We start from the raw sequence: 13,422 nt of genomic DNA, 5'->3' as shown, positions 1-13,422 counted from the left end.
TTTTTTGGCTGCCCCATTTATATAAGTGTGGCTGTAATTTTTCTGGTATTTGTTATGCTTGAGAGAAATATGAGTCATGTTTGGATCTGTGGTGTTCTGCTTGGATAGGGAATATAATTCTGACATACCAAGAGAGGTAGGGAATATCTTTTGAGAGGCTATATGATTGTCTGCCTATAGGATATCAGTAACCACTTGTGGATCCAGAGTCTGGAAGCAGAGTATTTGCACATGTCAGCTGTGAAATAAGGGATCAGGCCTGTTTGGTGATGGTTTGGAAGTTGGGAAGGTTTCATTAGAAGTGACTTTGTATGCTCAGCAAAATCCCTTGCATTTCAGGGGCACAGGGGGACTACACTGCGTTTTACTGCTTCTGGTAGCAGATCCTCGGAGCCTGAAATTCTCCCTCTCCCTGACTCCCCTCCTGTGTGTGGACAATGATTTCTTACACCATAAGGAACTGAGAGAGCCATAAATTAGGGCTGGCCACTTCCAGTCTGCATTTTCAGTCTTGTCTTCTGGCCTGAAGAGGTTAATCAGGGTCTCGGAGGAGGTGTGGGTCAGATAAATCAGCTTTTTCCTTTTCTCCCCTTTCCCTCAGAACAAATCCTCAAAATACACTTCTTAAATGTCCCTTCCCCCTTGATCCTACAGGCATTATCCTGCTGCTCTGAAATACTGGGAAAGGTGTCATTGAACTGTGATTAGAGGAGATGCAATGGTCATCTCTGAGCTTGTTCAGGAATTGATATTTGGGGCTTTCTTTGCCCTCCTCCTCCTTAATGTCTCCTGCAGAGCGGGGGCAAGAGAGGGGTCAGCTCTTCAGTTTGATTGATTTACTCTGGGAAGTAAGGTGGGCTAGGGGTGATTAAAGTTTAGAGAGGCAAGAGGGACAGAACAGGCTGGGAAGGAAGAGAACAAAGACATTAAAGACATCGGAGAAAAGCCAAAGGCTTCATTCCACATCTTTCTCATTTGTTCTTTTTTCCTGTCCTATGGATTTTTCTGTTCCTTAGCTTATCTTTTTGATTTTAATATTTAAGAGCACTTATTTCCCCTAGTTGCCTAGTGTGTGCTTTGCCCTTCAGACTGCATTCTGCAAGGAAATAATTGGAACATTTTAGTCAAAATGTATAGAAATTGGTGATATTATTTCTTTGGGAGGACTCACCTGAAACACAGGACATTTTTGAGTCAAGTTTAAACTATTCCAAATGTGATGTCAGGATCTTAACATTTGTTTAGGTTGTAAAGTATCATAAATAATAGGTACATAAAGAGTACCAATTAGAAGGTAATTCAAAGAGCTGTTCAACTTGGGAGTTGTATGATCTGTGTAGCAGGCTATGGAGTTTTATGGTATATTTTTATAACATACTGAAGGATTGGAAAGATGCTTTATTGGTGAATAATGAGGCCAGCAAGTGGCAGAAATATCCACAGATTTTCTTACAATTTTACTGTGAAAGAATGGATTCTCTCTTAAAAATTCCTTTTTATTGTGTAGATTCTGATACATGGTAACAAACTAAATTTGCACAGCATTTCAAACTATAAAATGGAAACTTGATTTAATATATTGTAGTTTGAGTAAAAATGTAAAACAGACTGTTTGGGTATGCAAATAATGAGCTAATGAGCTGTTTAAATGCACCAAACCAGAAAGCTTTTGGAAGATTTTTAGATCTTGGCTTTTGTAATAACATGCCAACAAATCTCTTTAGCTATAGCAAATGAGATCTTTTCCCTTGTTTGGAGCATGAAATACTGTCTTTTAGCCAGAAGAACTTATCACATCATTGAAATAATCATGAACTAAAAATGAATTTAAGAGATTTTCTTCATTTTGGAAAACATGAACTTGAATGCTACATTTCACATCAAAGTAGAAATACAAAAAAAAAAAAAAAGATAAAGCACTGATCTAAAAACATCAAAGTAGAAATACAAAAAAAAAAAAATAAGATAAAGCACTGATCTAAAAAAGAAATGTGACATTCAGTTCTTTACCTGTTACCATGGGTTAGAATCTCAGGTTACTGAAGAACAAAAAGTTGTATATAGGCAGTTATTCCTTGGCTGAATCAATAAGATAGAAGTAGCCTAGGTGTAGCCAGTTGGGCAGGAAGGTGAAGGATTACAGGTGTGGATGGAACAAAAGGAGCAGGGGAGGGTATGAGTGTTCTACAGCAGTGACTGATGCTGTGTATTGGCAAATGGATATTCTGGCTGGGGTTGCTTTCTTAGTAGGAGCCCGAGTGTAAATTTATCAGTCCTTGGCTTTGCAGGTCTATTGTTTTGGTTTCCATCAGTATATTAGCTCAATTACAGCGTTGTGACTTGCATATCCCAGTTATTGGTCCTGCTGAAGCCCAGGGGAGGACAGTGATTTTAATTTCATGCCCCAGCAGCCACAGTTAGTGACGGATGGGTCTTTCAGATGAGGGAATCGGTTTGTAAATTACCCATCTTTACCTCCTGAGCACGTGTCACCAGCAGTGTGTGCAGGAATGGCATCAGCCTCTGCCCAAAGCCCTCCTGGGGACGGGAGGGGAGCCCTGAGATGCCACCGGCAGCCCGGAGGCTGGCACACGGTCCTGGGGACGCGCTGCTGAGCTGGCACAGCTGGCACCTGGCTGATGGGAGCGGCAGGTGGTGCTTGGCTGGACAAACCCCCTGCTCCTGGGACACTGGGGACGAAGAGTCTGTCGGGATGTCCGGGCTGTCCTGTGGGAGCAGGAAAGAGGAGGAGGCAGTTTCCCTGAGGATCTTGGAGGAGCAGCACTGTGCAGAGATGATGGCTGAGTGGCTGTTACAAGTTGTGTTTGGTTTTTGTAAATGCTTCTTTTCTTTCTCCTTTTGCTTTTCTGTATCATTTGGCAGTCATGGTCTAGCTTTTCATTTTCAAAACAGACACCTGATTAAACTAGCTGCATTTTTAAATTGTTTTGCCTGGATTGTCACAGATGAGAATAGGAGAAAACAAAAGGGCTTGATTTAAAAGACTAAGTTCTCTTTAACAGTACAAATGGATGCAAAATGATGAATTATATCTATTATATTATATTTTTTGTATAATATAATCTATGGGGGGGGGGGAAGAAAAGGACTTTCCAATTGCATGGCTCAAATTTAAAATAATACAAAGTTGTTGATGTTTTATCTATTCATTTCAGTGCAGCTAACTTCTGGTGATCTGGAATGGCTTTTAAAATATGAAAGCATTAATTTCTTTCTAAAATTCATATTGTAACTTGTAAGTTAGCATAATGTATTAGTGACACAAAGTGACTATCATTTTCATTGTGATTATTTTCTATTTCATAATTTAAAACATTTTTAATTAGGAAAATAAATCACAACTTATTTCAATATTTCTAAAATAATCTTCTATTTAAGGCTCTATAGCCAGGAAGGACCTCTGATGTTGTTTTTAGATAATGGACTAGCAGGTACATCATTCTCTTCAAGGTTAAAATTCTAGCCAATGCTAACCAGTGCAGAAGGACACAGTCAACATTTCTATTCTGACTGGTGTCAAAATGAAAAATAATGAGCCTCTTAATATTTTTTGTTTGGTAGCAAAGTATCAGAGATATGTTATGTAAGATGCTCCAGTTCTGAATTTCTGCTCCCTGTGTTTGTATTGCTCTTTTAGGTGGTCATCAGTGTGATTTGGCTTCTCAGACATATAAAGACATATAAATATGTCTTCTTCTTAGGTGATTCTAATGGACAACACTAAATGAACCTCTTAGTTTATTGCTGCTTGCACTGTTGTTGATAAAATATCACTCTTATAAGTAACTGGCTCATTGCCAGCAAAAGGTCATTTATTAAGTTCTGAGCTCTATATCTGTGGCTGTGTTAAAGCACAATTTTTAGACCTTGGGGAACAATAGCTGTACTTTGTTTAAGAGTTTTTGCATTGCCATTTTTTTAATCACTCTGCGATGAAATACTATTATATTTCTGCTCCAGAACTCATCACGTAGCCATTGTGTGCTTCATCCAGAGAAGAGTAATTTCTGAGGGTTTTTTTTGTGTTGCTCTTTTTTTTTAATTTTTTTTTTTTTTTTGTGTGTTTGCTGTTGTAAAAAGACATCCCATCACACAAATACACACATACATCTTGAAACTAAGATTTGAATTTATACTGAAATCTGGTGAAATAACAGACAGGACTAAATCCTCTGAATTAAGTTTTTATATGCTCTTTTCTTTGCTTATCTGCTTGGTGCTGCATAACATACAATGCAATGCTGGAGTTATTTGACAGGACTGATAAAACTGAAAAAGGAGGAACTGAGATTGAGTCTTTCTAGATGATGAAGAGAAATTCTAGTTCAAATTCTAGCTGAAAATAAAGCTCAGAAATGTGTCTGTTAGTGATTACCTAGATGTCAGTGTTGTGTGGAAGGTAAAATTGAAAAAATCAATATTCCTCTTTTCATTTTAAAAAATAAACTGAGCCCACGTTGTATCTATTATAATTGATAGGTGATATAATGCAAATAGAGCCTTTGAAATATCTCTTGCATGATAATGTGAGTCAGATGTGATGGAAAAGCCATGTGTACCTTGGCATCCCTGAGCACCCTGAGCTCAGCCTGCGCTGACTCAGCCGTGCTTTTGCTGCTGCATTGGTTACTGAGCTGGTGATGGCATTCAGCATGTGACAGAGAAATGCAGAGTTCAGTGCTGGGACCCTGACGTGCTGCTGTGCTCCCACAGGCCCACGAGCGATCCGAGAGCTCCGAGGTTGCCTTCGTTACCCAGCTGGTGAAGAAGCTGATGATCATCATCGCGCGGCCAGCGCGGCTGCTCGAGTGCCTGGTGAGTGTGCCCTGGCAGAGGCTCTGCAGAGTGCTGTGCACTTGAGGAGATAAGGAACACAAAGCCTTCAAAGAGACCTTTACATGCTCATTAAAACACTGATGAAAAATCAATTGATATTTAAAAAGAAAAAGAAGTACTAAGTGGCTTGTGCATGAATATAGAAGTAGTTCTCCAATGGACTGTCAGCTGCATCAGCAGCTAAATTATGTTTTAGTATAGAGTTTATGGCTGAGGGGCCAGATGTAGCTGTCAACATCATTCCATGCTACTTGATGCCACTGGATGTTCCACATGTTGTTAATAGCTACTGTAAGGAGCCTGTAAATGTCTGTATGGGGTGTGCCTGGTGTTCAGGGTGCTGTGCTAAGGAAGAGCTGTCACTAACGAAGAAGTTCCATGACATAAATGGTTTTTGGGCTTTGGGACTCAAACCCTTCCTGTAGACCCAGCAATTACTGAGACCTGGTGTCAGGTTTTCCATCTGTGAACACACAGTGGGATACACCTGTGTGAGATCCAAGGAGATTTGGGAGCCTGGGTTTGAAATCCTATTTGGTATTATTGGAATACAAGCAAAAGCAAGTCTCACTCCTTTCTAACAGGAATTATATCTTTTTTTATTTTGGCTAAAAAATGCTGAAAATTGTTTAGGCAATTCCAAAATAGTCTGCTGTGTCCCAAAGTTCTGCAACTACAAAAATATTTTCTTGATATGGTGGAGAAGCAGCTTGAAAACCTGCATTCTCACTTCATGCCATAGCAGCAGGGTTAATATAAACCTTCAATGTATATAGAAAGTTGTGTACCCAATTGGAAGGGTTCAATTCAGTGGCTGTATTTCAAAAGGAATTTGAAAAATTACTGAGAATGTAGGGAAGTCACCAGAAATTGTGAGGTGTCACAAACCTACAGTGGAAACTTAGGTAATGACGGGATGAAATTCCCTGGTGTGTCGGAGCACACTCGTGGTGGTTCTTTCTGGGCATAGAAGTGACAGAGATGCTACAGGTGTTTGAGACATCAGAGAAGTTGGCTGGATTAGGGATCTGTGGCTGGCTGTAAAAGCACAGTTAATATGTTGATTGTCTTGTGGTCAGTGTGTCCATGAGTGACTTTTATCCCTGGAGTCACTGGAAGTTGAATGACTTTTGTGGAGCTTTCTTTGACAAAGTAGACAAGAGTGGTCCAGTCTTTGATACCAATTTTTGGAAACACCTGCAGAAGTTCTGAGAACCAGTGGACTTTGGAGGGTTCCTTATTCCTCCTCCACAGCTGTCAGATGGATCACTTTGTTGGGAATCCTGCAGTGCAAGGAAGGCCGCTGTATGGAAGCTGGCTGCACAACCAGCAGGACAGATACCTTCTCTTACTGATTCAAGAAATCTTCACCAGACTGCACTGAAAATCCCAGGCACAACTCCATTCAAACTCAGAATTCCTTCGGTTTCAAACCATGTTTGTGATTTAGATGAGTTTCTGTGACTCCCACTTATCTTCCAGCACTTCTTCAAAATTTATTTTGGAAGTGAAGGCAATGGAGAAAGGAGATAAATTTAAACTCACCGTGTTTGTATTTGCTGCATTCACCATTGTCATTTTTGCTTGTGTACACTCATCATCTAGGAACCTCAGAAAGCCTTGTGAGCCTGTGTCTGTACCTGCAGAGTTCCAAACTCAAGGCAGCTCTTAGTTGCAAATCAAGAGGTCTCCAGGTTCCTCAATGTCTTCTCCATCTGATGTTGTGCAAAGTGAGTGGGAGCAGGTGGCAGCAGCGAAGTCATTGAGATTTGAGTAATGAATTCCAAAGTATGTAGTGACAACCTTGACAATCAAGTGGCCAGACTCCAAAGTATAGAAATAATATCTGGATCTGTGGGTTAGTCTTACCTGTTCTTTTCAACCTGCGTTGCCTTTCTAGCAGTTTTTTTTCCAAATATTTATTTTAATCTGTTGACATGAAGAACGAAATACTAATGTTCCTTTTGTCCCATAAAACAAGAAATATAGTAATGGATAGTCAACTATTTAAATAGTTTTTGAGAACTAATTTTCATTTTTATCTTTAACATACTTTTTTTGTAATTCAGTCTTTGGCTTGAATTATATGTGAATTTATAAAAAGTTTTTCTACTATTTAGTATTAAGGTTAACTTTAGTAACACAGCTCATTCTTCTTTCTTCCTTGTAAATGAAGTGTCCATATAGACAGTGCTTGTGATGATTGTGATTGTTTTAATGCAGTCAAAAACATGTAGTGTATTCCAAAGTTCGGCCATTTGGCTTCTGTCTTTGCATTACCTGTTGGACTATGAAATGTTTATTGGCAGACAATCTCTGAGGCTTCAAGAAAATGATAGTGTGGTTTGTGCATCTCTGAAACCATCTTTGGAAAAAAGTATCTAATTTTTTTTTTATTTTATTTTTCCATAGCACCCACCTCCCCTCAGTAGGGTTCATTCTCCTGTATTCAAATGATTAAACCTACCATAAAGAAGTCAGAACTGGAATTTATATAGTTCCTTAATGTTTTGTATGTTTGGGTTTTTTTGTCACCAAGTTGGTCCCTCTCTCCTTTACTCACCAATGAATGACCTGCAGTTGTACCTCAAGAAGTCCTTCCTCAGCTCCACCATCCCTCTCACTGCACTCTGGTGACCATCTCTCTCTGTCCTCTCTGGTCTGGCTCCTGCTCTCTGCCACTTCTGAGACTGTTGATTAATCCTTTTCCAGAGGAGCTGGGAAGGAACCTTGTTTCTCACATTGTTGGTGTCTTTGGTGACAGCATCTAACCAAGCAGCATTGCTTGGAGCAGTCATGGAAAAGTGCATCTGTTCTCTGTTCAGGTCTCTTCACATTCTTACAAGCTCTAATTTCCTTTTCTTTGCAGTTCTGTGCTCTTTTTCTCTTACGTTGCTGACCACACAGCAGTTCTTTACTGATGTCCTCACTGTTGTTTGTGCATGCTCAGCTGTTTGCTGAAACTCTTCCCCTTTCACCCTCCCATTTCACTGGAGAATTTTTGAAGAGTTGGTGAAGCTGCTCATTGCTGGTGAATGATGAGGTTTGTAGTGGGGAGAGCTAAAGTTAACTGGTGAACGTGTTCCTAAGCAGAGTGCTCCTGCTGCCCAAAGCTTGTCTTTTGTTTCCTACTATATCTCTTAGTCCAGTGCAAGAGATCACACCTTCTAAAACCTTTTCTGGCCTGAGAGATCACATGCACCACGACTGAGTTGCTAAAGTGATCCTGTACTGTAGACTGCAAGAAATAGGGCAGCAGTACTTCTTATGAAGAAAATTGTTTTATTAATAATTTTATTAGCCATTGCTGAGGTTAGGACAGTGGCAGGATTGGGTGGGTGTATGGCTTGATCAGAAGTGACAACTGACAGCAGGAAAGGCTTATCTTGGGTTAACTCACCTGTCAGATGGAGGTGGCAGGAGGTGGTGCCTCAGTTCTCATCACAGACCTTTCCCTGGCATGTCTCAGTGTGACAAAACTGGGAGTTGTGTCCACACTTGGCACTTATGTTAAGAGGACCTTTTGAAAGTTTGGGTTTGGTGTGTAGAAAGTCCCTACAGTCTTTGTTCTGTTTTGATTTGCAGATCTAAACCCATGGACACCTCTTGGGATGTAACTGTCTGTTGGTTTTGCAGAGCAGAGTGGGAAGCTTTGCCTTGCTTGTTGTGACTGGAAATGTTCTGCATCACTGCTGAGCCCAGAATTACCTTTGCATGTTTCTGAGGATTCCCCTCTAAGGAGGAGAAACCTTTCATAATTGTAAAGCTGTATCATTTACCTCTCTCTGTGTCTGTCACTGCTTTGCTGTAGGAGTTTGATCCTGAAGAGTTCTACCATTTGTTGGAAGCTGCAGAAGGCCATGCCAAGGAAGGGCAAGGAATTAAATGTGACATTCCTCGTTACATTATCAGCCAGCTGGGACTCACCAGGGATCCCCTGGAGGGTGAGGATTCTTGTTATGTACTTTCCAAACTGTTGAAAGGGTAGTCAGATCTCCTGGTCACTACATAGGTAAAGGATTCTTTTATTTTATTGATTGAATTTCTAGGCCATTTTTCTTTATTTTCCTGTTTGCTGTCAAATTCTAGACTGTCCTTTTCAGCCCCATGTCTCAAAGGAATGTTGCTGGGCTAAGGATGGCATATCAGTAGTGACAGTTCTTTACTTATGATGTTAATAATGTCTCCCTGTATCATAGCTGAAACAATGTTAGAAAATGGCTTTTGGATTTTACTGTTTTCTCTGTGCTACTGGACAGTAAAAGTAAATTTGCCTGTTATTTTTCTGATTTGCCTGGCCTCGTGGAAAGTATCCTGTCATCCCACTTGATTGTCCTCTCAGGGAAAAGTGTGTTTTTTGTGGGTTTCCATGAGATTACCATGATGAGTAATTTAGCTGGAGGTCAGATTGAAGTTTTACATCTTGTGTAGCAGCCAGACCAGAGAGAGCAGTGTAAGGACAGAAACAGCTTTTCTGCAAGGTGCCAGAATTGCATATGGTAAATTTAATATTAATTTAAGATTGTAACTTTAGAATTAGTGAGTTAATATCTCTGCCTGGCACTTTGCTGGCTGAAATGACAAGTTTTCTGAGCATGCACAGCTTGTTCAGCAACAATAGAAAGTGTGACAGAGACTGGAGAATATTTAAGTGATTGAATATACTTCTTGTTACCTCAGGAGAGCATAATTTTAACATAAATTAATAGTCTGGCTAGGACTAGTTTAACTTCTCTGGTGTTTACTGGAATGACATTGACAGGTTGACTTCAAGTGAAGAGCTCATCGGGAAAATTTCTACCAAAGATTGCTAAATGCAATTTAATAGCATTTGTTGAAATCTGACATTAAAGGGAAATTTCCTTTGATCCCTGTCATGGGAGAGAACCTTTCCATTGCTAATTCCCCTTACTAAAGTCAAATTTTCTTTGGAAATGTGGGGAGATGTCAAGGTGCCTTATTTCCTTTCTGTAAGGAGGGCACCCAGAAATGTCAGTGATGTCTGTTCAGAGACTCAAAGCTAAGGGAGGATTTGGGTTTGCAGAGTTTACAGCATCTCCTGCGACAGCTGAGTAGCCCAAACTAAGTGACTTTCCCCCACTTTGCTGCTGCTCAGCGTTTTGCAGAATCAGCCATGTCACGTGGAGGGCAGCTGTTTGAAATGTGATGCTTTTTCTTCTTGGAGCACAGAGATGCCACCAGGCTAGATGCAGACATATATGTGTGTAATAGGTTTTAATATTAACTAGACAGCACTTTCCCCAAACATGCATTTATTGCTTTTACTTATTATAGAAACTATCTAGAGTAAGTCAGGCTGAAATTAGAACAATTAATTATATTCATCTTTATATATAATACTGCCTGCAGAGTACAAGATGTTAAAGGTTATCACTGTATAATTAGGGTGACTTTTTACAGAGGGAGAAAATGCCCTTCATCATCTACAAGCATCTCTTAAAATCCTGTTTTTCTTGCATAAACAAAGAGAATAGTGTTTGATTGAGATTATTAGGAGTAATCTTTCCTCTTTCTTTTCAGAAATGGCCCAGTTGAATAGCTATGACAGCCCAGACACTCCCGAGACAGATGATTCAGTCGAGGTAAAGCAGTAATACACTCACTCTGTCTAGCACTTTTTTTTCTCTCAAAAGAAGTAGTCTACAGTAAAGAATTAATTATAAGGCAGAGTAATTGTAATTTTTTAAAAAAAAGTGCAGACATTTAAAAGCTCGTATTAAAACTGGAGTACATGCTCATAAAAATGTGAAAATCTTTATATGGTGGTGGTAAAATGCTTAAAAGATGCAAGTAGGCATTATTACCAAGTTTTTGTGGATTTTTTTTAATTTTTGGAGTCAAAAAATGAAAATTATCTGGAGGAATTCTTTATATCTACATTCTTTATATATGCAATTCTTTATATCTACATTGACTTTAGTAAAACCACTGGAAAAATTTAATTATGTAGTTGGCTAGGTTTCAAAGATCCTCATTTTATTTTTTTTTTAAATATAATATTAATGAAAGGCCTAAATCTTACAGTCCACTGACTTTTTGTGCTAATAATTTGTGGAGGGAATCTGCAAACACCCTATGGATACAGACAACTGCCCTAAAGCTGAGGACTCCAGAAATTCAGAAATTGATCGAATTTGGGTTAATGGGTCCATAAAGAAGAAAAGGACAAAAAAAACAAAAAAAAAAACCTATGTAGAATTGTCAAGGACAAAAAAAAAAAAACCCATGTAGAATTGTCTTTCCTGCCCCTGATTTTAATTTTCTTGTTGTCTTTCCCCAGAGCCGTGGGGCCTCCGTCCAGTCAAAGAAAACTCCGTCTGAAGAAGAGTTTGAAACTATTAAACTGATCAGTAATGGTGCTTATGGGTAAGACTTTTGGACTTTCAATTATAAGAAAACGCTGTTATTGTCCCCAGCAAAGGGCTATAGCAAGGTCTGGCAAATGTCTGGGTTTTGTTGGGTCCAAAGCATAAAGTAATTTCACTTGGGTCTCACAAACGTTCCACAGTGGTTGTATCTTCTGCATTCTTCTGAGAGATGCCATTTTTTCATTTATTTAGATTATATATGTAACATATGTGGCTGTTCGTGAGCCCTTGAAATGCTAAAAGAAGTGCTAGAGTTACACTGGGGTAAATCTACTGTGAGGAGCAATACACGAGAAAGGCTATTATATTTTATTATCCATTGAAGAATCAAGTATGAATTCAGTCAGTTACAATTTTAACCACACACACAAACATAACCAGAATTCTAAAAGGCTGTTCCTAACTCTTTGCAGTTCATAAATCCTTACCAGTGAGGTCCTTAGGCTGTTACTGAAAAGCAGTGATACTCAGTAGGTCATAACAACAAAACCTGAGCATGTGCTTGAGTGTTTTGTGGAAATGGATGCTTAGTTAACAACAAATCACTTTTTAAAAATTATATGTGGAAAAAGTATAAGCATGGGTTTTTAGTGGGTGAAGACACAATGGAGCATGTTGAAGAGTCGTTATGAGACAAAAAGATTTTAAATCTCTTCAGTCATATTTCTGCACAAGCCCCATGTAACTTTGTAAAAAGGGGAGAGAGAAGTGGTGGTTTTGCTGTTAGTCGCATGTCTTTATCCTGGGTTTATTTTATAGTCAGTGGCTGGTTAGACACAATGCCACGTTAAATGTAATGTACTCCGGAGAAAAGGAAACAAGTACTGATTCAATAAGGCAGGCAGACTGGATGACAATTTTATTTGCAAACTGTATTATTAATGTGAAGGAATCTAATGATCTGCAAATGATAGAAGTGTAAGAGATACTTTACTGAAGGAAATCCCTGGTCACAGTGCTGTGTCAAATTAATTTTATGGGGCTTGGAAAGAACTCCTGCTGATTCCATAGATTTTGGACAATTTTTTAAGCCAAGTGGTCACTGTAGTGTTGAAAAATACATGCTGCTCTGCAATGGTGCTTATGGAAATTTGTGACATTGCTGTTTGAGGTATCTCCTTGTTTGTCACATCAGCAAAAATGCTGCTTTATTCAGGAAGGCAGAGTAGCTTTGGGAAGGAAGCATCATGGGGCTCCTTCTTTTCTAGGGAAGCTTGCCACTGAAACAGGATTTTCTGGAGTCATGGATAAGTCTGTCAGGATCCATTCAAAACAGTAACAACACTGTTTAAAAAACCCCAACAAAACCACAAAGAACTCCAAATCTAAACCCACAACAAAGCAGTTTGGACTGAAAATGGGCCTTTTCCTCTCGGTGTGGTTTTGCAGGGCGGTGTATTTGGTGCGGCACAAGACCACCCGCCAGCGTTTTGCCATGAAGAAGATCAACAAGCAGAACCTGATCCTGAGGAACCAGATCCAGCAGGCCTTTGTGGAGAGAGATATCCTGACATTTGCTGAGAACCCCTTCGTGGTCAGCATGTTCTGCTCCTTTGAGACCAAGCGGCACCTGTGCATGGTTATGGAGTATGTGGAAGGTATGTTTGCTGGCATCCACGTCTCCAAAGGGGCCTGTGAATCCCTGGGACTGATACAACACGTTTGCAGTGAGCTGAGCCTCACTGCTGAGGTCAAAAGTCAGCATGAACTTCCCAGTCTTCACTGGAAAGGAAACCCTCCCTCCCTCCTTTGGGATAGTGTGACTGGATCCATAGCATATTTACTTGACATTCCACTTAAAAAATGATTTAAGAAACATAAGTCTTTGTTCTTTAGCAGCCTTTTTTAAAATAAAGTGTCATTTTATGCTGGGGTTGGTTTTTTTCATTGTTTGGTTTGCTTATTCTTTGAAATATAATTTGATTTTATTTTATCAGTATATCTTATTATAAGCAATATCCACTGGTGGATAGGATTAATTTCTTATGCCTGGCTTGCTTGACTGAATGTTTGAGAAATAAGATTATACTTATTGTATCAGTGCTCTTTCAGATAAATTAGTAGAATGAAATCAGATGTATTGACAATAGGAAATTTTAATATTAATTCCTCTTTGCAAGTAGAAATGAAGGTCAACTGAAATGTGTGGCCAGTGTTCCCAAGGAAGCTTCAGTCA

The 13,422-nt window shown here is 39.4% G+C and overlaps 1 protein-coding gene across 9 annotated transcripts in view; it reads left to right on the top strand.

Annotated features, from left to right (window-relative positions):
- MAST2 (microtubule associated serine/threonine kinase 2) overlaps positions 1 to 13,422 on the top strand; it is a 189,122-nt gene that overhangs the window by 150,001 nt on the left and 25,699 nt on the right. For all 9 annotated transcript variants that reach the window (XM_041421480.1, XM_041421478.1, XM_041421477.1 and 6 more), the window contains 5 exons: positions 4,735 to 4,836; positions 8,669 to 8,801; positions 10,399 to 10,460; positions 11,159 to 11,244; positions 12,636 to 12,844. In XM_041421480.1, the coding sequence (XP_041277414.1) occupies positions 4,735 to 4,836; positions 8,669 to 8,801; positions 10,399 to 10,460; positions 11,159 to 11,244; positions 12,636 to 12,844 (592 nt within the window). The remainder of the gene's footprint in view (positions 1 to 4,734; positions 4,837 to 8,668; positions 8,802 to 10,398; positions 10,461 to 11,158; positions 11,245 to 12,635; positions 12,845 to 13,422) is intronic.

The sequence above is a fragment of the Onychostruthus taczanowskii genome, unplaced genomic scaffold (genome assembly GCF_017590055.1).
Source record: "Onychostruthus taczanowskii isolate IOZ18803 unplaced genomic scaffold, ASM1759005v1 scaffold7, whole genome shotgun sequence".
NCBI classification, from domain to species: Eukaryota; Metazoa; Chordata; class Aves; order Passeriformes; family Passeridae; genus Onychostruthus; species Onychostruthus taczanowskii.
The sequence above is the reverse complement of the archived record's forward strand: the minus strand, read 5'-3'. Positions and strand labels throughout refer to the sequence as shown.